Source organism: Carassius gibelio, chromosome A21 (genome assembly GCF_023724105.1).
Source record: "Carassius gibelio isolate Cgi1373 ecotype wild population from Czech Republic chromosome A21, carGib1.2-hapl.c, whole genome shotgun sequence".
NCBI lineage: Eukaryota > Metazoa > Chordata > Actinopteri > Cypriniformes > Cyprinidae > Carassius > Carassius gibelio.
In genome coordinates, this window is record NC_068391.1 from 4,447,496 (window position 1) to 4,474,557 (window position 27,062).

The 27,062-nt window shown below is 35.9% G+C and overlaps 1 protein-coding gene across 1 annotated transcript in view; it reads left to right on the top strand.

The window, feature by feature from the left end:
• LOC127941820 (AP-3 complex subunit beta-1) overlaps positions 1-26,470 on the top strand; it is a 55,266-nt gene extending 28,796 nt beyond the window's left edge. Inside the window, exons 22-27 of the mRNA XM_052537262.1 lie at positions 1,154-1,257; positions 9,204-9,432; positions 11,359-11,443; positions 14,077-14,174; positions 17,521-17,659; positions 25,873-26,470. Of these exons, the coding sequence (XP_052393222.1) occupies positions 1,154-1,257; positions 9,204-9,432; positions 11,359-11,443; positions 14,077-14,174; positions 17,521-17,659; positions 25,873-26,029 (812 nt within the window). The 3' untranslated portion in view covers positions 26,030-26,470. The remainder of the gene's footprint in view (positions 1-1,153; positions 1,258-9,203; positions 9,433-11,358; positions 11,444-14,076; positions 14,175-17,520; positions 17,660-25,872) is intronic.
• Positions 26,471-27,062: the final 592 nt, after the last annotated feature.

Sequence of the window (27,062 nt, forward strand, 5' to 3'; positions counted from 1 at the left end):
TAATGAATAGCTCTTTTCCAAACTCCAGTGACCTGCCTACCATCTACATAGTGGTTTCTGAAGTAAAAAACCTAATCATTTTCTTCCTAGGGGAATTGATTTTGAATAAAAACTTTATAACAATAACAAGAACTAGAGCAATAACTAGAACTTTAAAGACACATCTACTTTGAGCTTGTTAATTAGTGGTATAGGCTTCTGTTGAAGCCATCTGTCTGCATTATTTCAACTTATTTTTAAAATAATCTTGTTTAATAGAATAATTTCTTGTGAAAAACTTCATTACCCATGATTCTGCAAATAACTTTTTACCCCCCTCCATCCTTTATGAAGCACTATGGATTATATGGATTATATAATAGATCAGTTTCTTAAAATAATTTATATATATATATATATATATATATATATATATATATATATATATATATATATATATATATATATATACACACACACACAGTATATGCACATGCATATTTTGCAATACCTTTAAAATACATTGTTTAAATATGTATAAACAACCATTTTAAATTGATAGTTAGTTAAATGATGGGTTTGGAACGATATGAGGGTGAGTCATTAATGACATAATTTTCATTTTTGGGTGAATTAACCCCTTTTAAGTCCCTATTTTTTGAGTTTTCATTCACAATGCTGCATGGTATTGTACTTCATTCCTTCATTAAAGAACCGTATTTTCCGGACTATAAGTCGCAGTTTTTTCATAGTTTGGCTGGTCCTGCGACTTATAGTCAGGTGCGACTTATTTATCAAAATTAATTTGACATGAACCAAGAGAAATTAACCAAGAGAAACTAACCAAGAGAAAACATTACCGTCTCCAGCCGCCAGAGGGCGCTCTATGCTGCTCCGTGCTCCTGTAGTCTACACTGAAGACATAGAGCGCCCTCTCGCGGCTGTAGACAGTAATGTTTTCTCTTGGTTCTTGGTTCTAAATAAATGCGATTTATAGTCCAGTGTGACTTACATATATTTTTTTCCTCATCATGACGTAAATGGTTCAGAAATGGTTTGGAACAGCTTTAGATGTTTTAATATGCTCTCTAGTTAGGTTTTAGAACAGGACCAATGAAAGTATTAATACATGGGCCTGGGTTTTTAATTCTGTTGTTCTTGTTCTGTTTGACAGTCTCACCTGCACCAGTCACTACACCCAAAAGCTCCATCCTGTCACCTAATCTGCTGTCTGACCTGCAAGGACTCTTGATCTCGCCCTCCACATCAGCCCTACAGGTGTGTGTGTGTGTGTGCATGTGTTCATATGACTTTGTGTTGATGTTATAATAATGCTATCTAGAATACTGTGAGTTGAGTTGTTTGTATAAAATGCTTTCTAAACTAAATATGTACTTATATATTCAGGATGTTTGGGTTTACTTAGTACAAATGTCAGGCAGACTGTACATAATCCTCTAGATACCGCTTCCTTTTTATCATTTCCCCTCCAGTCTTTTGTTTGTGTCCATCTAGAAGTCTTCTATGTTCTGTTTCTTTGTGCTGTTGTATTATAGGTTGGTTTTTTATTGTCTTGCCTCTTTCTTCTCCTCCTGTGTGCGTCCAGCGCGCGTGTGTGTGTGTTGTCAGCGTATGTGATTGTTGACCTTTCGCAGTATGACGGCTCCTTCCTCTCCCGTGAGAGTCCTGTGTCAGGGAGAGAGGGATGTCGAGAGAGCGAGAGGGAGGGAGAGATGTCAGTAAGAGATGAATGAAGCATGTGTGGTCATTCCTTCTCAAATACTATCTGTGTCTGCCTCTTTTAGGATTGACACATGAACTGTAATATCCCAGCGGCCCACAGACACCCCCCGATAATAACACACACACTATACACGTTTATAGACCTGCACTGCTGTCATATTTCAACCAAAAGATTCTTAGTGGGTTCTGGACCTTGATCTTATTGTATTGTGAAAATATTACAATTTGAAACAAGTGTTTTTTTTTTTTTATCTGAATATGTTTTAAAATGTCATTTATTCCTATGATGTAAAGCTGAATTTTCAGCATCATTACTCTAGTCTTCAGTGTCACATGATCTTCAGAAATCATTCTAATACGCTGACCAAGAAACATTTATTATTATTATTATTATCATCAGTGTTGAAAACGGTTGTGCTGCTAAATATTTTTGTGAAAAACATGATATTCTTTTTCCAGGATTCAATGAACAGAAAGGCCAAAGCAATATATATATATATTTTGTAATATATATATATTTTTACTCTCACTTGTGATCAATTTAATGCATCCCTGCTGAATAAAAGAATGCATTTCTTTAAAACAACAATAATAATAATTTAATGTTATTAGATAGTTATTTATTTTGTTGCTTACTAATCATTTTAGTAGACCTGAAGTAATTATTGTGAGTGAAGACTACCATTAAACCGGTCCAAAACATTTGGACTGATATTTTAGGAACTGGTTGATGTCAGATTAACAAAACAGACTTGCCAATTGACCGTTTGTTTTTAAAGAGCTTAAAATTGATTGGATATTATTATGATTTTACAATAATTTATCTGCCATTTTTTTCTTAAAAGAAACAAAATTGCACATTGGAGTGATTTAGTGAGTTGTGGAATTGCTCCGTATTAATTTTAAGGGATATCTAACTTTCTGATTCCATGATGTGAAAAATACGTTTTTAATTTTGTTTGTCACATTTCTGACTTTTACTGAAGTACCGCGCTCAATATGCTAGTGAGACATGCTGGTATCATTACATTTTTTATTTCTGACCTGACATTGGTACTTTTGACAACACTATATTATATCATATAATAATACATTTCCTGATTCATTCTATAGTATTTTCCAGTTTCCTGTTCTATTTCTAATATAATTCTATTCTAATATTGTTCAAAATGCACCAAAAAGCATGCAAAGGTCATAGCGATTTATTACTTTTTAGTATATGAGCATGCTGTTAAACTGCAGACATCTTGCTGACAGCGCTGTGGATGAACTCTGATTGCTGATAACACACGATCCTTGATATCCCTTCGTCTGAGAAAACTTTTCAACTTCCGATAGGTTCCAACCTCCATCTGTCAGAATTCCTATTCTCCTCCTGTCCATCACTGCAGGGTTGCCCCTGTGACCTGTATCGGTGCATTGAGCGGGTGTCAGCGCTGCCGCTTTGATTGACAGGCTCGTCAGGCCCGGGCCGCTGCGCAGCTAGAAGCTGTTAGGCACAGGTCATTAGAATACTACCCACGAGCCTCGGCGGGCAGGCTAATCAGAGCTGAAATAAAGGGTGAGATTGAGAGAAAGAGAAAGGGCTTATTTAAAGTCAATGCTATGCATAAATACATTACAGGCCGCTATAATCTTAGTCACGGTGGATAAACCTCATCTCTCTCGCTCGCACATACATGCATTCAAACGCGGGCATTCATTATGGCGTGTCACGTCACACAGCTGGTCTTTCTCAGCAGCGTGCATGCAGATGTATGAAAATATATTCATATGACACGGCTGTGTGCGTGTGTGTGTGTGACTTTGGCCAGCATGGGTACAGATGAAATAACGGTGTGTGAAATAGAGAGACACTCTGATGCATTCTGGGACGGTTAGCAGCGGTATTTAGCTGATCTGGGGTCAGCGTGCAAACTATCTGCCTCGGCGCCTCCCGTTTCTAATAACATTTTGACGTGCGGATCTGCTCTGAAATACTGTTTAAGCGTGCGCCGGGGGAGCCGGCTGATAACTTTTCATTCATAATTAGCGCGGGGCGAATGGGGGCCGAACTGGGGCTTCGGAGGGAAATTGAAGTGTCAGTGTAGGGCGAACGAGGGCGAGTGCGGGCTGAGCGCGGGGTGGGGGGCGTTTGACCCCATCACAATCTGGGGGCCGCGTCATAATTTGTTCATTTGGTGCCCATCAGCCGGCCGGCGTTGCTGCGGTGACCCCGTTCTTCTCGGAGCACGCTCAGTGCCGTCCTCATTATGACTCAGCAGCAAAGACGAAACGCACGTGGAGACACCGACTCGTGCTGTCAGTCACATGTGCTTTACGTTGGACACATTTAGCTTGTTTTTTGGTTGTGTGTTTGAAATGCATGGTTTAGTGTTTCGCACAGGATTTTGTGAGCCTATGGTTGGGTGGAGCTTTGTCTTCTTGAGGGGTCCATGGGTATGATTTATATAAATCTATTTATGTTACCCTGGACCACAAAACAAGTCAAGACCAGTGTTTTTGTTTTTTTTGTTTTTTGCATCGGTTACATCATCTGAAAGCTGAATAAATAAGCTTTCCATTGATATGTGGTTTGTTAGGATATGACAATATTTGACCGGGATACAACTATTTGATTATCTGTAATCTGAGGGTACAAAAAAAATCTAAATATTGAGAAAATCAAACCAAATGAATTCTTAGCAATGCATATTACTAATTGAAAATGAAGTTTTGATATATTTACGGTAGGAAATTTACCAAATATCTTCATGGAACATGATCTTTACTTAATATCCTAATGATTTTCGCCATAAAGTAAAAATTTTTCATTTTGGCCCATAAAATGTATTCTTGGTTATCGCTACAAATATAACTGTGCAACTTAAGACTGGTTTTGTGCTCCAAGGTCACATATGTGTTTATTTATTTATTTGTTTTTAAGTTAAATGCATCAGTATGATGAACTTTGAGAGCAAAATAAAGAGTGGTAACCGCTTTTGAGTGACCAACCTGAACAGAATTAAACAGTATTTGCATTGATGTTGATCTAGACTTTAAAGTGGACTCAAAAAAGGGTTATTATGGTTGACTAAAACTAAAAGAGTAAAAAATCCAATAAAATAAACATCAAGTAAAATAAAATATATGTGGAAAAAAAGTTGCCAAAGCAACATTTCAAATATTTATTTAGTTTATCATGATGTACTAAATAACTGAAACTAAAACCGAAATAAAAATTAAGATAAAGCTATATAGACATATCATATACACAACAACTAATTAACATGACAAAAATGCTGAACAAAATAACAAAACTGCATTTAAAATTCAAACAGAGAATTTTTAAATTCTAAATATTAATAAAAACTGCTAAAATCACGCAGACTAAAAGCCCTTTTTAGTTGTGAAAGTGATTCACACTGATGTGTTCAAGAAGACAAACTATTTGAATACATCTACACTGTAAAATAAAATGTTTTAGTTGTTTAGTTTTTTAATTGTTGTATACTTCTCTCAAGAGTTAAACCCTTGAGCTTTTATTTTGGTGCAAACATGTTGAGAGATCTTTGTTTCTGTGTTTAGTTGACTGTAAGTTTACTTAGCTTTTCATTACAATTTTGGTGAAATACTGTAATCTGTTCACAAAATCTTTTTTTTAAATAATGCTAATGTGAAAATAAAGTGAACCTGGTAAACCTTTCATTCCTAAATGCATTTTAAGCACATGGAGTTTGCAGTATTCATTGTGACCGAGTTGATTTGAGATGCTAAAAGCACGGGATCATGAGCTGCTCGTGTGTAAATGAACACAGTGATGCGCTTCAATCTGAAACACCCGACACACTGTGTACTTATTTAATTGAGTCGCAGTCTTTTGAGATTTAAAAAAGCATATTGAACCATATTTTGATTTCAATTTTAGTTCTTTTGACTGATCCGTTAACCGATTTTTTTTATTTTTTAAAAAGCCACAAAACACAATGTTAGACGTTTGATCTTCTGTACACAGTGATTTGCTACACAAAAGAAACTCACTCAGATTCCTTTACTCTTATTTCACAGCCTTTAATATTAATCACGCTGACTTTTAACATCTGACAGGATCGATGCTCTTACACACCTCGCCAAATGACATTTTTCTCGTACGGACAGTCTCATAAACAAATGAATTGGATTTCAAACAGCAATAGAAAATAGATTTTTAATTCTGTCTGCTGTATGTCCTCCAGTCCTCCGTTTATCCTTCTTTTCCCCTCCTCTGGTTTCTTTCTCTCTCTCTCCATCTTTATCTCGGCCAGCGGATGGGTTTGTCGACTGTCAGCAGAATTGGGTGGCAGCTGGACAGAGAGGATGCTGGGATATGTGAAGGTGACTAGAGCGAGTTGTCATCCATCACTGAGGTTTCCTTTAAGCTCATCCATAATAGAGCCCCTCAATCAAGCTCCCCTTCACACGGGAGATGTGTCCAAGTGTGTGTGTGTGTGGGACGCTGCGGTCAAGGTTACTCTTTTCTTTCGGTTATTTACTCTTCCACCACCCAGCGGAGTTGACCACTTTATAGGATGTGAAGTGTGTGTGTTATATTGGTGATCATAAGCGATGTGTTGTATATTGGCTCGTCCGGTCCTTGAGGACACAGACAGGAGCGGTTATCATGAAACGGTGGCCACAGTTTCTGTGTGGTAAATCTGACGCTGTAAACATTACTGCTACTTTTATCAACACAGACCGGCTTGACACTTCCAAAAGCATGGCTGTAAATTTATGGTGTGTGTGTGTGTTTTAGTAGGAAGCTTAAAAAAAGGATATGACACATCTGAAGGTGCTTTCAGCTGCATGTAACTGCTGCTTTCATGTAACGCTGCTGTTTCAGATAAACCAACTCATTCATACTGTCAGGTTTTCAAACCAAATTTATTGTGGTTTGTCTAGTTTCGGTTGCGCCGTCCGTCATGGTGATTGTAGGTGATGTGCAGGCCCGTACAGAAGCTCTGCAAATTTCCACAGAATTCGGACGCCCATCATTCACTCGTTTCTACATATACCCTACCTTTTGTTTGTTTGTTATTTATTATTTTGATAAATAATTTTATGTTTGATACATCATTTAATATTATTAATAATTGTAAAGTTTAATTTAAATAATAATTTAATATCAAATAAACATTTTGTATTTTATATTATTAACATTATATGTTACATGTAATATGATTGCATTAATAATGTAATATTTATCTGTATTATTTGATTTAACATGAATAATATAATTTATCTAAATGTTTTATAATATTAATATTGTATATAAAATTCATAATTCATATTTAATGTTGGTTTATTTTTACATTTTCCCCACCATTGTTTGTTTAATTAAATATTTTGCAAAATAATATAATAATAATAATAATAATAATAATATAATATAGTAATATTAATAATTTCATTTGTACCAAAATAATTTTAATGGTCATAATTTAATATCACCAATCAAAATTTTGTAATATTATTAACATTATATTGAACTGTTTTATGATTGTATTTATAATTTAATATTATTTAACTATATATTTTTTATTATATTATTTAGTATTATAATATCAATTACCAAAATATAAAGTTTTATATTATTAATATTAAAATAATGTATTATGACTATATGAATAATTTGATTCTTATATGTAATAATATTTAATATTAATATTTAAATATAATTGGTAGAACTATTATATTAAAGTTTTCAATATTATGTCTAGTAATAAAAAATATCGGTTAAATTGCATAATTGGATACTGTTTTAGCTGTTAATATGAATATATAGTTTTATTTTCAGCTCTATTTAACCGATTTGACCAAAGTTAATTCCAACTCCAAAAAAAAAAAAAAAAAAAACTTGATTTGACCTGCTGTTGTTGTGTTAGTATGTAGTAACAATATTAAAGCATTCAGAACTGAGCAGTGAAAACATTACCGGTCCACAAACAGAGCTTTGAGGTACTTCACTATTTTTAGCTTTCATAACACCTCTCATCACTATATGAAACAAAACAAAAACTCCAGTGCTGGGTTGCAGATGGAATCCATATCTTGGAGGGATTACTGGTGTTGAAGACCGAGCCGCAGCCAACAAATAAATTGCAGGCAGAAATGTCATCCCTGTCCAGGTGTTCAGGAGTGCAGTGTAGAGCCAGAAAACTGCCATCAGCCACCGATCTGTTCTACTGTCACACGAGCTAGAGAGAATCCAGAGAGTCAGGAGTAATGCATTGAGACATCAGTGGTCTTTCCACACTCGTCATATTGATGGCAGCCGCTGTCACAGGATGCAATTCAGGCATGACGCTTGGCCTTTCTTTTCTTTGGGCCATTACAGTGATATTGTTGAAGCAAACTAGTGTAATAAGGGATGTACCATTAGAGACTTTTTTGCTGATATGATAGCAGATGTTTATTTTTGTTATGGCTGAGAACTGATATGGTGGTCAGTATTATACACTACTGTTCTAAAGTTTGAGGTTGGAAAGATTTTAATTGTTATTTTTTTAAGAAATAGCAAGGATGCATTAAACATCATCTAAGTGACAGTAGACTCTTATAATGATGGAAAAGTTTTATATTTTCAATAAATTATATTCTTTTGAGGTTTTTATTCATCAAAGAATCTTGAAAAAATGGTTTGCAAAAAAATATTAAGCAACACAACTGTCAGTGATGAGCATTTATAAAAGCAGATTTATGAGTTCACAATGTCTTGGAGTTATATTTTAATTACAGAACATTTAATGTTTAATAGAAAAATATGTATAATTTTTTTTTAAGCGAAGGAAAGCATCATCACTTTTGCTCATGATTTATGATTTACACAAAACCCTGACCCCAATTATTTAACTGTGGCATGTCATTTCTCCCACATTGTTTTTGCAGCCACCTAGTAACCACTCAGAACACCTTACCAACCTCATTTTACACGTTTTATGTCTTAAAGTTTTGATTAATTGCCAAAATAATGACTGTTTTCATACAGGTTTCCTCACATTTTCCATTGGTCAGACCAAGAAAAAAAAAAGTTGTTTTGATTTATTGCCAAAATAATGACATTTGACATAAAACAATGACATATTTCATACAGGTTTAGTCACATTTTCCATTTGTTGGACAAAAAGAATTTGTTTTCATTAATTGCCAAAATAATGACTGTTTTCATACAGGTTTCATCACATCTTCCATTGGTCAGACCAAAAAGAAAGGTTGTTTTAAATTGAGAGTTGTCAGACAAAATAAATTTTGATCAACATGTTTAAGAATAAAGCAACACGACTATAGTCTTAATTATTAGTTATTTACCACCACAAATTATGCAGAAGACGAATAAATATATTTTGTTCTTTTCCATTTCTCAGTTTTTTTGTTAACTGCATATGTGTTCTCTTCTTCTCCCTCTTTGTGTATTTTTTGCTTGTCAGTTTTACGCCATTTCTTGGCATGTGCATGTCTCCCTGCAGGCGAGTTTTCCCGTGTTTGTGCCGGAAACCTCCCATGAGCTGCTCCACAGGATGACGGGTAAAGGTCTGTCAGGCCAGTACCGCTTCACCCGGCAGCCCTGTATCTATGGCAACAGCATGGTATCCCTGCAGCTGACGCTAAGCAACAGTAGTGACCAAGCCCTGGAGAACATCCACATCTCTGAGAAGAGTTCAACCGGACAAAACATCCACCGCTTTAACGCTATCGGTGAGCTTAACACGTCAATAAATGGAGTTTAACAGGACTAGCTGTGAATGTGTAATGCGAAGGGGTCATAGCGTTTGAATTGTGAAATTGGCACAACTGTGAGGACATTAAAATATGAACAACCATGTTTATCAATATCAGCACCTACTTTACAACTAATACTTATTTAATATTTATTTATTTTTAATTCCTTTTAATCATAGTTGTTGTTTTTATTTTGGGTATTCTTATTGTTTTATTGGGCAGTAATTAATTTTTTATTTATTTTAATTATAGTTGTTTTTACATTGAGTGTTTATTTATTCACAGTTTATTTGCCTTGGGTATTTATGTGTTTGTTTGTTTTGTTTTAATTGTAGTATTTTTTATTTTTTTTACAATTAATGTTTGTTTGTTTGTTTGTTTATCATTTATTTTTTGCATCACATTTATTTATTTTAAATAGTTGTTTTTGTTACAATAATTGTTTAGTGATTTGTTTTGATTTATTGTTTTCTACATTTAAGTATCTATTTTAAGTATGGATGTTTTTTTACATTATTTATTTCAATTATAATTGTTGTTGTACATTATTATTATTATTATTATTATTATTATTATTATTTCATACTTTGCTATTAATATTTTTTTTTTCATTTATTTATTCATTTGTTTGTTTATTTATACATACATACATTGGTTATTTTGCCATCCCTGTAGTTGAATTTTTCTTTCTCTGATTGTCATGTCAACTTCAAATCAGTTAAACGTATTTTGTAAAATTCAAGAAGGTCACCCAATTCATTTGAGAGTGTTTAATAATATAGAATACAGCTGTCTTAGGCATGAATAAATATTAGTTATGATTCATACTGCCCAGCTGAGACTTCTCCAGCACACACACACACACACACACACACACACTTTCACATTCTCCCTCCTTCAGTCCGTATTAATGCAGCTGATATGATTTCAGCCTGTGTATCGATTAGCAGAGGTCCTCTCATCAGACACACAGCTCACAGTGGTGCACAACACAAATACACACTCACATTCCTCTGTTTGTTTCTCTCTTTCTCTGTCACAAAACAGTTTTAGTCATTCACTAGACAGGTTTGGGTTTGATAACATTAAATTGAACCATGCTTGTGTTGTTAAAGCATCACAAAGATGAATTTCATGGCAGGAAGGGAGAAGAATAGATCACGCTTCTTTCTAGACTCTGCTGCACATTCAGAGTTCAGCACTTTCTCTCGTTTTTCCTTCCTTCCATCCATCCTTCATTCCTTCTGTCCTTTCAGTTTTTCTTACTTTCTTCCTTCTGGTCTTCCCTACATTCTTCCTTTACTTCTTTACGTTTTTTCTTTCGTTTATCCTTCCTTCCTTTCTTCTTTCATTAAGCTTGTTCTTGCATACTTCCTTCATTCCATTATTTCTTCCTTTTAGTTTTTCTTCCTATCTTCCTTCTGGTCTTTTCCTTTATTCATACTTTCCTTCTTCTTTCCTACTTTTCTACCTTCCCCCTTTCTTTACTTTTTTACTTGCTTCCTTCATTCTGTTATTTCTTCCTTTCATTCGTCGGCCTTCCTTCTGGCCTTCCATCCTTTCTTGCTTCTTTCCATTCTTACTCTCATTCTTTGTCTTTCCTTCTTTCTTTATTTCCTTTTCTCGTTTTTCTTCCAGACCTGTCTTTCTTCTGTCTACCTTTACTTCTTTCTGTAACATTTCTCCGTTTGTCCTATCCTGACTTCTTTCCATCCTTCCTTTCTTCCTTATTCACTTCCTTTAGTTCAACTTTCACACTTTCAGTCCATCCTTACTTCAGCTTTCTTTCCTTCCTTCTTTGATGTTCATTGAAATGTTGTATCTTTTTCTATAGAATTAGATCGATCTTTCTGTTTTGGTTGTTCACACAGCATGCTGACACATCTTTCTCTCTCTCTTCAGAGCGTTTGGAGCCGCAGGCGTCAGTAACGGTGTCCATGGGCATCGACTTCAATGACTCCACACAAGCTGCAAACTTCCAGCTGTGGTAACTGTTCACTGCATACTGTATATCATATACAGAAAACATTGTTAAACGGAGCCAGAATCTTTAAGTCCCTTACAGTTTCCATGCTTATCTCGCGTCATTATGGTTTAGTAGCACTTATGGCTGTGCAAAAAATCAAATGCGATTTTCATGTGCATCTCATCAGTAAAGATGCTCCTGTAATTAGAAGTATATCTCCAGCACGTGTGTTCAAATCAGGGTTGCCAGGTTTTCACAGCAAATCCTTCCCAGTTGCATCTCAAAACTAGCCCAATCGCGTTTCCAGGAGGTTCCCCCATAAAAATTGCTTCCCGGGGTTAAAATAATTTTTTTTTTGGCAGGGTTGCCTTGGTAAAATTCGCATTTTAGGGGCTAAATATCACGTTATTTGTATTGGGGTTACTTGAACCGCGGATGTGAAAAACAACCGCAGACTTGGCAACACTGGTTCAGGTGGAGTGCAGTTACTAGACAGAGCAGTAGTCTACCGACAACTAACACAAAATCGTTTCCAAAATCGACAAAGAATTGCCTGCGATTTTAACATCGATTTTGTGTACATTGTCAGTGAATTACAGCTCGTTGTAGTAAATGCCAACCGGTGTTGCCAAGTCTGCGGTTGTTTTTCATGTCCGCGGGTCGAAGCAACCCCAATACAAATAACGTGATATTTAGCCCCTAAAATGCAAATTTTGTCAAGGCAACCCTGCCAAAAAACTTTTTTTTTTTTATCGGGGGAACCTCCTGGAAATGCGACTGGGCTAGTTTTGGACTAGTTTTGAGATGCAACTGGGCAGGATTTATTGTGAAAACCTGGCAACCTGATCTGAACGCACGTGCAGGAGATATACTTCTAATTACAGGAGCGTCTTTACTGATGAGATGTGCATGAAAATCGCATTCGATTTTTTGCACAGCCCTAGTAGCACTACAAGCCTTAGATCAGGTCACTCTGACACATCTAAGAACTAGGCACAAGGAAGGTGCTCGCTTTCCTCAAAAAACAACATTCAGCAAAAACATTAATACACACTCACAATGCGTGCACGTTATGATATCGCTAGCATGTCATTATATAGATTACATTACTATTGTTCATTATCCTTACACCTGGTGAAATACGACCAAATTAATTGTTCCCCTTTTCAATACGTTTAAAAAAATGGTGAATGGTAATAATATGCATTACATTTTTTTAATAATCTAATTTAGAGTATTACACTTCTCCACAAAGCTTGTAATTGTTTTTTCTTTTTTCGATTACGCTGGAGGCTTTTGTGATCGATACAGTGAAATAGCCAGGCGTGAATAACATCACCATAAACAGCCGAGCTGAAGAGAGAGAGGGAGTGAGCGGGCGACCGGTAGATTATGTGTGCTAATGGAGCCAATGTGAGTTCAATGACATGGAGACGAGTGGGCGCAGGTCAGGGCTGCACACGTGTCTGTGCCCCTCGATGAAAGCCGAGCTCATGGAGTTGGTTTAAGGAGGGATTCGGCCCCTCTTTATTGTGGCTACGTCAAGAGATTATGCTGTATTAGAAAGAAATCCCTCGATTTACTTTGCACGTTGATCCCTGGGACGATTATTTGGTCTCTGAATCTTTTTCAAACCTGTTTTACCTCATCACCTGATCTCCATGGTGCCCCTGTTATCCCGTTCCTGGATTCACTCCTTATTGGCTTCCTGTTTCCCAGCATGCCGCTCTTCATGATGGTGCTTTAATGTCAGATTTCAGTCTTTGTTGGAGTACCCGACAGTCATCTTTCCTATGGCAGGCCACAAACATTGATGATGCTAATCAATACGAAAATGAAAATAGAAATGGCTCTCATCCTTCTCTTTCCCTCTTTCTTTCTCTCCGTCTTTCGTCTCTCTCCATCGGTGGATCAGTGATGATTGATCCAGTTGGATGGTAATAACAGTTCTGTTTCTCAGCTAATTGGCTGCTTACAAAGTAAATTGGCAAACCTGAAAATCAATCACTTTATTCTTTTACTCTTTTGGGATGAGAGGAGGGACTGAAAACAAAATAGATTGTGTTTCGGTGTCTCTCGAATGTCTGATGTTTTTACTTGTTTAAAAACTCTGAAACACTGTTACAACTTCCAGGAAATGTTTTACAGCTTCATCACATCAGTATCTTGACATCCGAATTTACCCTGTTTACTTTCTTTGTACATCCTGGTCTTTTTTTCCCCACACACAATTGTAAAAATATATCTCATTACTTATCTAAAGAAGGCATTACTTGAGTAGACAAAAAATGCATATATACAATTATGAATGCTATAATATTTTGTACTGTACCAAATACAGTATATGTACTAATGTTCAGAAATTTGGGTTTGATTTTTAAATGTTTTTAGAAGTCTCTTTCTGCTCACCAAGGCTACATTTGAGTAAAGTTACAGTAAAATCTTGTTAAAATAAATGTTTTCTATTTGAATATACTTTAAAATGTAATTTATTTCTGTAATGCAAAGCTGAATTTTCAGCATCATTACTCCAGACTTCAGTGTCACATGATACTGCAGAACTTTGACCAGTAGTGTATATTTAGAAGAGAGGAACATAGAAAAAGATGGACAGGTGTGTGGTGACCTTTTGGTGCTGTTCTTTCTTCTTTCAGTACTAAAGAAGATGAATTCAGCGTGTCCATCCAGCCTGCGGTAGGAGAGCTGCTGCTGCCCATCACAATGAGTGAAGCAGACTTCACCAAAGAGCAGGGTAATACAAACACCTCTTAGCACATACACAACACAACACTGATGCTGTAAATACTAAGAAATAACCCCTTAAAGACCTTAAAAATACATCGTCAAAAACATCTATACACCACTCTTAAAAACCTCAAAACACAGGCCAGGGTGATTTTATATGAATGTTAGATGATGTTCATAGACAATATTAAAACACTTAGTTATTTACTGTGTCATGCAAGTCGTGAAGCAAGGATGGATAATGAAGCTAGTTCATGATAATCCTTTGAAAACTTGACGGACAAAAAAAAAAAAAAAGTATATTAATTTTCTTTATTTATTATTACTGTAAAATTCAATCTTTTGCCAATCCTAACCAGTGCATCCTAGAATAACTCAAGTGCATGTGATCAGTTAACGTATTCACACTTCTCCAGAGCTGACCACTCTTTTTACACCACTTTGAATGTGTGCGATGTTTAGTTGATGAACAAGCTGAGTGCTGGTGACAGGCATGACCTGTTCAAAAATTCTTTACATTTAAATGTGGTTATTTAAACACACACAGTCTCATGAAATACTGTCCCTGTGAATTTAATCACTGATGCAGAAATCTCAGACAGGCAAATCTGACACACATAGTATACTTCACATGTGCACGTTAGCGTTGCCGCTGAAAGCCAACACAAGTTGTCCAAGGAGAATTAGACTGACACATCTGACCTGTTCTCCACAGGACCATGGGGGTCCTAAGCACTATTTTGTGAGGAACTGATTGATATGAACACAATTTTTTTTTATCAACTATGACCCTGGACCACAAAAACAGTCTCAAGTGTCATTTTTTTCAAAAAACATTATACATAGATTCATACATCATCTGAAGGCTGAATAAACAAGTTTCCATGGATGTATGGTTTATTAGGATCGGACACTATTTGGCTGAGATGCAACTATTTGAAAATCTGGAATATGAGGGTGCAAAAAAATATTCTCCAGCCATTTAAGACTGGTTTTGTGCTCCAGGGTCACATATATATCCAACCTTGTCCTGTTTTTGTTTATTTGACTAAACAAGCATTTTAGTCTAGTTTTAGTCAATGAAAACTTTTTTTCTTCACATTTTTGTCATGCTTTTAAATAGTTAAATAATTTTTTTTTTTTTATTTTCTTCCAAAATTATAATCAAAGTTTGTTGTCATTTGAGAAATGTATTTTTACTTTTCAGGTATTGCACGCTCACCAATACAAATCAATAGAATGTGAACTCATACACATGGTTTATTTTACCTCATCTAGTGTACAGATTTACAATAGGCTATTTAATATATAAATTAATATCAAAGGCTCATATATGCACTCTCTGTTTACATTATGAAAACTGGCAAAAAAAATCCAATAATTCCAAATTGCAATAATGTTTCTCTATTAAAACACTCAAATCAAATATGATCTATCAAATATCGGCCGATATATCGGCCTTTCCAATATATATCGGTCGACCACTAGTCTCAACCAATCATATCAGCTTGGGGCAGAGCTATCTATTTCTCTGACCAATGACAGGCTGGGTAATGGAAACCTGTTTGAAAACAGTCATTTTTGCATTTTTGTGTTTTGTTAGTGACAGAAATTTGCACTTCACCTTTAAACTCCTGATCAAACTCCTGTTCCCCCTTCCTTTGTTTGCACAACAAACCAGCTGATGCACGAACCAAACACAAGCACGGGAAAACCAAATAAATAGAAGCCAAGAAGAGAAAAGCTTGGTTATCGTGCATCTGGCTTGTTCAAATGTCTTTCGGGAACACACACACACACCCCTGGTCCGTTCAAATACCTTTCTCTGCTTTGGGTCCAACATTAGGCCGACATAATGAAACAGACGCTCTGCGAAAGAAACGGTGGGTTTGATTTTTAATTTACGCTCAATGGATTCCTGCCTTGTCTTTTTAGAAAGCCGCCTATACCTTCACTCAGGACGACACGCGTGCACGCACATTTTAATAAAGCGAAGAGAGTGCTTCCCGCCTCACTATTTACAGATGAGGAACAGGAAGTAGGGCGCTTTTTATAGCCAATCATTTATTCTTAATTGGTTGCTGTGGCAAAGGCTTTTAGCATGAGCCACGCTATATTCATTTACTCCACATTTTCTCTACAATAGAGCCTTATGGACAGATTTAAGACTTTAAATGAGCACTCTCAAAACCTTGCCCCCTAAACGAGAGAGAGCGCGTGTGTGTGTGTGTTTGTAGATATCACAGTGCACTTTCACATTCATGCTGTTTGAAAGCCACGCTGAAGTGGGCCGTAGTTTGTGCCTTTTGGAAAGAAAAGCACCCAGTCTGTCTGTGTTTTTAAGTGAAACACAACATTTTCATTTAGTCCAGTTTGGGCGCATTAAGCCATATTGTCTGCTCATGTTTCCCTGAAGAAGCTTGTTAAGGAGCAGCGGCGTTCTGCTTTTATGTGCTTGTTACTGTTCGACGAGGCTTATTCACGCCATCTCTGGCTAATGTCCTGCACGGCCTCCGTGTTTCTCCTCTCGTTTTAGTCTTAATCAAGTGGAGTGGTCCAACACGGCCCACAAATATCACATGCTCTTACTGAAAGCCGAGATTGTGTTGACCCCCAGTAGCTTTCGGTCTGCGCACGTCAGATGTTAAATACGAAAGAAAGCACACGTATACATGCTAGGTTAGTCTTTGCACGAATCAGAGGTGCACTTTCCTAAAAGCTTTATCCAGAACAGATGTGTCTGGTGTTCTGTTCGGTTTAAGTTTGTTCATCTGTCTCCTTTGTACCTCTCAAATCTTTTTACTTTTAGCTCTTTTTTACAGTATTTTTTTTACCCATTTTGTCAATTTTTTATTTATTTTTTCAGCATGACAGTCTGTATATATGTATTTTTGTTAGGGTATAACTTTATTCAACAAGGTTGCACACAGTTTTCACAAAAATATTAAGCAGCACAACTTTTTTAGACATTGATAATGAATGTTTATGGAGCAGCAGATCAGCATATTAGAATGATTTCTGAAGGATCATATGACATTGAAAACTGGAGTAATGACACATTTTTTACAAATAATATTACTGTTTTGACAGCTTTTTTGAGCACTTCTTTTTTTTTTTCATTTCAAATTCATAAACAAGCTCCTGCTGTTATATTCTGCAAATATATGCTCAAAACTTACATGTGGCTCTTCTACTTTTCAATCCAGTTTGAGCTTCCAAAACAATTTACATTAAATACTAATAAAATAAAAATAAAAAAGATGCAAATTGGTGATTTTTCAACTGTTTCTTGAATACCTCTGTAGAGGCTAGATTATTAAAAGTGTAAAACTAATGTTTATTTCTGTGCTCAGGTAAACTGGTGGGCATGAACGAGTCATCGGCAACAATTACCATGACGCCAGAAAACCTCTCCAGCCAATCAGTGAACAGAAAGGTGGTGTCAGTCGCCAACATAGGAGTTATTCCTTCCAGTCAGGAGAACATATACAGGTAAAAATAAAGCATATGTCCTGTTTCTTAGAAATAAACTGGTCTTTTACATTTTCTGTTTTAAGTTGTATTTTATTGCTTTTTTTTCCAGTGCCCTGTGTTTTTTATATTTTAACACCTTTTTTTATTCTTCAGAACTTTACTTGTATTTATTTCTTACCTTAGTTATAAACACATATCCCTAAAAGCTGTGTTAAACTGACAGCTTACTTTTGGGAATGTCATCAAAAAAGGAAAAGTGGTTCATAAGTAAAGTAAACAATATTTTTATTCCTAAAATGCAGTTTATAATGTTTTTAAAGGCCCTGATTAGCTTGTATGTGTCTCCTGAACATTTTTAAAGAGCTTTATTTGCAGAGTAATTGCCAAAGTAAAAAAGCTTTCTGACTTTGGTAAGGACTATAGAAGCCAAAACTTTCCTACGTGCACACACAGACACAGACACACACACACACACAGCCTTTTTGCTGACACACAGACAAACTTATTTGTCTCTGTCTCATGTATGCACACAAACACAGTGATGTTTGGTCTGGACTTTGGGGCAGTCTCTGATGCAGGCTAATTTAATTATAAAATATGAGCGAATATGAAAGCACCTTGAGAAGCATTAAAGTCTTCCTCACAAGGACACACCGCACCCAGGCTGAGTGGAAATCAATGCCTGCAGGTCGGTGGAAAAGGCCTATATTTCATTTAGAATACGCAATCGGGCAAATGAGAGCATGTCATCAATCACACGGCCGTTTCTTAACAGACATCCCAAAAAAACCCTCTCCTTCATCCTTCCTCTACAACCCTGAGACACTTACACTCATAAACAAATGACGGAGATGTCCAGTGCGAGTTGTTTTTGTGAAGTTTAATAGTGTATTCTTTCTGATTTTATTTGGTTTGTCATGCAGTTTAGATTTTAACTGGTTGATGTAGTCTTTAATAGGTAACAACAAATAAATATAATTAGATGTACATTTCATTTGAGGTGTTTCTCAGTGTTAGACTGTAAAATAGAGATTCTCCATGTCCCACAGTTCCAACTGGTGTCTTTTCTAACCAAAAGAAAATATTTTTAGGGCTGTATATTCTTCATTGTCTTTTTTTATGTGCAACTCATACACCAACTGATTCAGTATATTTATGTTTAGTAGAATACATTTTTGTAGAGGCCTTTTTCAAACCATTGTTAACTATTTATGCACAAAGTCCTGCACTTTCTGTGTTTAATGGTACCTACTGGTCTGGTAGGACTACCTGAGCTCAGTGTTTTAGTGGATTGTGGGTGTTTGTGAGGTGCAGTTCTTCTGTTTGGCAGCAGGGGGCAGCACTGCTTTAGTGGGAGAGTACAAGAAATCCAGAGGAGCAGCTTCTAAATGAGACTCTGTTCCTGTCCTTCTCTAGATCACAGAAGGAAAGCATCATGTCCTCTGTTACTAAACAGATCCTGAATGAATCACAGCTATTTTCACTGTTGTAGTTGTTTTTGTTGTTTTTTCACAGCAGTCATAAGTAGTCATACCAGTGGAAATATCACATAAGTTGTGTTTAATGTTAGTTGGTGGGTTAGCTCAACAACTAGTCAACTAATCAACCTTTTTATTGCACAGAAGTATCATAGGGTTTACGAAAATAACAAAAACAAATGTAAGTATTGTGCATGAGAATAGAAAAATTGCTCCTTTAATAGGACTGCTGCTTTTAACCAGCTATTTACTGTCAAAGATACTGAATTTTGCATTTATATATATAACTTTAATTTTATATTTATTTAATTTGATATAATTATTATTGCATATATATATATATATATATATATATATATATATATATATATATAGGATTTATGATTGTTAATACACATGCATTTATATGCACATATATAACATTTAAGTAGATATTAGATGTATTTGTGAATATATATATATATTAGGGGTGTAACGGTTCACAAAATTCACGGTTCGGTTCGATACGATACACTGATGTCACGGTTCGGTTCGGTTCGGTTCGATACGTTTTAGATACAGCAAAATGTAAAAACATCTCAACTTTTCAGAATGCTGCAAGCGCACCGCGGGTCATGTGACAAGAACCAACCAATCAGCTTCATCCTTTCCCGTAACAACGTTGAGAGCTCAGCCAAGATGAAGGATCAGCTTGATCATAGTTGTATATGGATTGCAATTTTGAAATAAATTTAGTAGCAGAGCTACTGCAAGCGATTTTTAGAGCTGCAAATCCATTTATCCTTCGCTGAAATTTCCGCGTCTCATGGAGAGAGCACGTCATTGTTGCTTAGCAAAGACAGACGCCTCATGAGCGCTTCTGCCCGAGCGCTTTGGAAAGGAGGAGAAAGACGCGCTTAGCGTTTTCCATGCGTTTTTAGGCACGAACGGCTGGTGTTTAGGCTGGTGTACCCTGTCATGTTGCAGATGCGACATACCGTTGTTTATTTATCCACCACTCTCTTGCCATCACCATTATAGCTTAAAGGGAATCCAAAGTGCACCCAAACACCAGACCTGTTGGTTATTGGAGGATCTTCTCATTTCTAGTCTGTTAAACGCATTGGCTATTTTGCAACGAGCCTTCAGCGCGTACTGAGTGAGCGAGCGCCTGCTGAGTAGCCTAACATAAACATATAAGATGGTGTTTTTTTCTTCTTCGGGAGTGTCAGGGGCGTTGCCTGTTACGTTGTTTGGGTTATTGGGCTACCTTGTTGAACGCATATCATTATATTTCTCTCTCTCTTTTTTTTTTTTTTTTTTCAAATATAATTAAATACTCCAACGAACCGTTCGGTATACATAATGCGTACCGCGTACCGAACCGAAAGCGTCGTACCGAACGGTTCAATACGAATACGCGTATCGTTACACCCCTAATATATATATATATATATATATATATATATATATATATATATATATATATATATATATATATATATATATAATATGATTATCATGATTAACATATTTGGAACAGTTATTAACACAAGATGTATTTGTAAATACATATACTAAATATACACAAATCTATACATATTTATATACAGTAATATGTGTTAATTAATTACATACTTTACATACATTACATAAATTACATACATAACTGATTAATAACATAAAAGACATTTAGAACTTTGTCATTGGTGAATGTGCTGTAAGGAACAACTTGATTGTGATGACAACAGGTAGCTCAACATCTCCTTAAAAATGTGGATTGAGGTTCATCAAGGGTTTGGTTCTTGGGTTTCTGTTAGTACGTTCTTCACTTCTGTTTTCAGAGACATCGCATTGAGCTCTTGAGGAGTCTTGTGATCTCTGTCTCCTGTCCTCTGCTCTACCACACTGCTTCATGTCCGTCTACATCATATTTCATGCATGCTCTTCAGTTCACGTGCTCTTTTCTCCTGTGCGTGGCCATTAGTTAGCAGCTGTGTGAGTGGAATTTGTTTCAGTGAAGAGGAGAGGAGCTTGTCCTTCATTTTGGAGAGGGACAGCTGGTCATCTGGTCACTCACATTAACCTCTATTAGTACAGAGGACTCTTAAAACAGACACACACGCTCACACACAAACATACTTGGCACCGACATTTGGCAATTGATGACTAAAACCCTCTCTGCAGATTTGAGGACACAGAGGAACGAGATACCAGGATAAGGCTTTACCATATGGTGCATCCAGTGCAAAACATTTGCTTTCCTGACTAGCTTCTGAATGCTAGATGTGTGAATAGGAAATTTAGTTATAGTGGTTAACCTTTATGGATCCGTGATGACCAGTGCCAATCCGACTGGATGAAGTAGCTTATAAATCTGAAGGAAACATGTCCCCCCAAAATAGAAAATAAATATTCGGCATAAAGAATATGAAGGCCATTTTAGGACTATTAGTTATTAGTTATATATACAACTTATATAAATGTGTGTGTTTTAATACATGTTTTGATATATAAAAAATTATATTTTTACTTCTTCAGTGCCAATTTTATGGTACAATTAGATATATGTTATATGTCTATTTATATGTTTAATATAAATGTGCAATATAAAAGTACTTTTCAGCATGTTTGTCTTTTGTTATTTTAAAAATAAAGATAATGCAGCAGGATCTACCATATTTCGTAAATAGTCTTTGCATTGTAGTAATAATTATGAATGAATATATATATATATATATATATATATATATATATATATATATATATATATATATGTATATATATATGTGTGTGTATATATATATATATAATTTTTTTTTTTTTTTTTTGCATTATGCTAAGAAGAATTAGGGAAATTTACTTCATTGTCATGAAAAAATATTTCAGTTCAAAACAGCTTCCTTTTATTTTAAGACAAAAATATAATTTTTATGAATGTATTTTCACATATTTTTCTTTATTTCTTTATTTAGTGACATTCATCTATTTACATCAACACTTTTGCTAATCTGTGATTTGAACCCGTTTTCAGTCAAATTTGATTCAGTAAATGTGGCCTGAGCAATGTTTCTTTCACTGTTTAGCTCCATCCGTGAAAGTGAATGATAACTGTTGCGTGTGAACAGGAATCTCACTAGTCCAGTCTTTAAAGTTGAATAAAGAGGCGACGGTCATTTAATCTCGCTCTCTGTCTCTCTCCGATTAGGAGAAAGTGTTCGTGTGTGTGTGTGTGTGTGTGTGGATCGATAGCAGTCCGGCTGGCCAACGCTGGGCTTCTGCTTTGCTTTTCTTCCCACAGCCTCAATTAATCCAGTTCAGAGGCCCAATGGTGACAGACCAGAATACCAATGACCCATTTAGAGCCTGAACCACAGCGTATACAACACACACACACACACACACACACACTGAGTAAAGCTGCTGTGAGTGTGTGGATGTTTATTTTGTGTGAGAATGAGCGACAGACAGACAGTTAAACCCAATGAATGTCCAGTATCAGGACCTGCAGCTGTAATTGTTCCGTGTTTGTTTGTGTCTATATTTGTGTATGTGAGCTTAGAGACCACTAAAATCATGTGAATGAAGTGGCTTTGGGTTTCTATCACACACATAGGATGTGCCTCAGGGCTGCGTTAAGTCCATGTGTAAATAAGACTTTTATAAACGTTAGACTCCATTAGTAGAGCCGCAGGGAGCGAGAGATCAGATGTCAGCAGCACAGATAATAATGCACTGCATCTGCAATGTCTGTATATGTCAACTATCTATATATGTCTGATCATATATCTATCTGTCTATCGTTTTATCATTCTGTCTATCGTGTAACATCTGTGTGTGTGATTGTCAGATGTGACGCCCTCTCCAGTTGGTTAGCAGTAGCTCTGACGGCCCTTGTGTCTCATGCTGTCATGGATAAATGCTGGTCATTGTGTGTGTGCGTGCGTGCGTGAGACAAGAGAGTTTAGGAGTAAAAGAAGGGGTCTCCTGGTGGGACGGGGGGTATGCATGCTTCTCAGTGCTAAATGGGGTCCCCGTGTGTGAGGGTGTGTGCTAAACGGTTGATTGTTGTATAATAGGCTGTGTAAATGGGAGGCAGATGGCGGTGTATCAGGCACGTGGGTCCTCCTCAGTGAGAGAGGGAAGGAGAGACCGACAGGAAGGAGGTACAAGGGCGCAGAGGTCAGACAGGGTCAGTGGAGCCGTGTGTTGTGCGTTCACTAGTGTTTCACATCTGTGTGTGGAATTCTCCCACAGCGCTATGGAACGGTTCATCACTGTTGTTACTATGGCTCACTCTGGTGTACTTGCATCATGCCGTTATAGGACAGTGACAACACATCCATTTACATTTTAACTGTGGGTTTTATTTTGCATTTTAAAATCAGTTGTTCCTTCCTTTCCAAGATGTTTGGTCAAAAAAAGTGTTCCAGTTAAGTGAAAATAAACCTGTTCGTCCTGTACCACTGCGCAGAACTCATAGAGGCCGAATATTATCCTTAGCTTGTATATGAAAGTAAACTGTTCAGCTTTTCATGCCATTATAAATGGTCAAACTCTTTTATTTAGACAGTTGTTTGGAGAATGTGTCATTAGCGAGCCTTTTAGAATTTTTCAAACATAACATTGATTTACAAACTCACATAATCTTTATGGTGTGTGTGTGTATATGTACACATTTATGCATTTAGCAGACACTTTTATCCAAATCGACTAACAGTGCATTTAGGCTATATTTATATATATATATATATATATATATATATATATATATATATATATATATATATATATATATATATATATATATATATAATTTTTTTTTTGTTTGTTTTTTTTTTAACCCACAACCTCCTTTTGCGATGCTAACGCAATGCTTTACCCTTGTACTTTTTTTTTTTTTCTTTCTTTTACTGTTTATATTTAACACAAAGATCATGTGTTTGGTTTAATAACCATTTCTTTATATACATCTTTATATATATATCATTTTTTTAATATATATATATATTTTTTTGGATTACTTAATTTATTTTTATTCATTTGATTTCATTGGTCCGTTTCACCTTGTTTTTGCGATGAAAATATCTGATTTGCATTAAGCACTCTTCTTCTACTACTGAACATCAGTGACTATATCCACTTGCAGAAAGATGTCACTTTAAGCAAAGAGGTACTCAGAATTGTGTTTTATTGTGCATATAGCAACTCCATTGTGTGCCAAAATCTTTTTATTTTGAATATAGAACAGTGTCGCTTATCTTATTGTCTAAAGCACATTAATTGCAGTGTGTTTTGCGTTTTTTTAGCTATGCTAAATTAGTGCAGATCCCAGTGAAGGTTTGCTTGTGAACTACTAGCTTACACTTGTAACTTATGTCCTGCAAATAGTCTCTTTATGAAAGTGACTCCTAAATGGCTGCATGTGAAATGTAATGTAAAAATAAAGCACACTTAGTTTTGGATATTAATATGAAACGACAACAGAATGAATGAATTCTTTTTGCTTAATCGCTTCTGTACTGGTGTGAATGGCCATTAATACTGCAACGTGGATATCACACGATAATTCCCGTGGAGCGTTTATTAATATCATAATTTTGCTCAGTATGCTTTTCTCCATCTTCACTGAAGTTGATCTAGTCCTCTGCACTCTATTTAGTGCACACCCCCGACACTTGCTCCCTGTCTGTGAGAGGCGACCAGGTTCGAGTCTGTGATTGACAGGAGTGTGTCCCTAGGCCCCTAATAGCTTCTTAATCAGACCAAATAATAGACTGCTGTGCCTGTTCACCACCCACACACACACACACTCACACACACACATCTCCCCCTTCACTCTCCAGTGCTCTGCTCACATAAGGGTACGGCACATATTTATGCATTTTATTGAATATAAACATACTTTACATACTTATTCATTGTTATCAATTCATTGTTATCTTACTTTGCTGTAAGGACACAAACAATAATTTGTGAAATAAAATGTTTTATTCACTTTTTTAAATATAATCTGAAAACCTATGCATATATTATATTATATTATATTATATTATATTATATTATATTATATTATATTATATTATATTATATTATATTATATTATATTATGAGTTATGGCATATGGAATAGTATTTACCTTACACAATTAACAAAAAAAATAATTTTTTTTTTTATATGAATTTTATTTGTGTGTGTGTGTGTGTGTGTGTGTGTTTCCAAAAATACGAGTCTCATCAGTTTCTCTTGACAAATGTTCAAAAGTAATATTACTAGGCTGTTTTGTAAATCTTTAATATATTATGACTAACTGTTGTTTGGCTATTATCATTATCACCTTCTTTTCAGATCATTAGTCATGAAATCCTCTGCAAACACTGCAAATATATTGATTGTGGCAGGCACCTTTCATTTATTCTCTAATTTAGTTGATAAAAATCTCATTCACAGTTGGTTTCGTGTAATTAATTTCAAGTTCAACGGTTACGTCTTCAGAAGAGTTTTTGGGAGGAATTTGAACGGATGAATTGTGCACAATAATATTAAGGGTATCTGTTAAGTAAATTGTGTCCGTATTGGAATGAATTATTGGTTGTTTTAATGTTTTATATTTCTCTGTTTAGGAAACTTTTGAAGATATTTTAAGTCAATCCTGAATCCATTGTAGATTTTCCATCTGAAGCAAACTATTTATACTCCTCGCTCGCTATAAAGCTAGCATGCAGATGAAACACCAACTAACCAGCCAATCCACTTTTCTGTGTGTGTTTCCAGGTTTGCTGGTAAGACGGTGAGTTCTGGATCTCTGGTCCTGGTGTCGGTCGCCCTGAAGGATCCTGACACTGTGATCACCATTAACACAGAGAAAACCGTAATGAGCTCAATGCTCCTGCGACAGTTTAAGACTGCCCTGACCAACAGCGGCCCATAGAAAACAAATCACCATCATCTCACATCACTCTTTCACAAGTTCAGTCACAGACAGGTGCTCTGGTCAAATCTAGCTCACTCTGGGTCATAATGACACTTGGGAGGATTTGTATTGTTTTGAAAAGATGACAGAAAGATGGCTTCACATCTGTTTTCATTTCAAGAGACTTTATGGTCCAAATATGCTTTGCATAATTCTCTGTTTCATTATTAATGTTCCCTGCTAATCTGTGAGGTTTGACTCTATCCAGAAAGGCCTTTGGAGCTCAATGCTGTAAGATTTCATTTCGATAAATGTTTCAGATGACTAGCATGTGCAGCTCTCTGAGTGACCAAAACATGCAAAATTACAAAACTTTGTGAAGTGCCTTTCTTAAAGTGATTTTTCCAGACAGCAGTTTCATTTGCTTAAAGTGATTAAAAACAATATGGAAACTGAGAAGTTTGTTTTTCTTATTTGTATTCGTTTTGTTTTGTGCAGTATGGAGTCACTGTGATGTCACGATCACATGACATCTGGTTTAAATGAAGCTGCTAAATGACCAGAGTAAGAATCAAGGCTTCCTGTACAGTATAATATTTGTTTATTGCTTCTGATGTGTTCCTGACACATCTCTCTCTAAAATAGGTTACTTAAGAATAAACATTTATGAAGAAGTTCCTCTGAACGCTGATTGAAACTGATGTAATTAAGTACTGAGATGATGTCAGAGGACTAACTAGCTACTGTCACTTGCTCTGATTGGATGAGCCAGTCAGGAGTCTCGTGTACTGTGATTTAGTTCATATTTTCTCGCAGTGTTCAGCATGAAGTATGGGCAACAGGTGTGTATAGGAGTTCTTTTGAGGAGGTTTATTTTTAGAGAGAGAAGATCCCAAATATCTTGTTAGGGTTCAGTTAACATCGTATTGATTGAAGGCCGTCCTACACACCACAAAAAAACACATTCAGTGCATTTGAAGCCTCAGTCAATGCAAGAGAAAACTGTATGCTTTCTCCTAAAAGATAATTAGGTATTTAGTTCATTAATTTA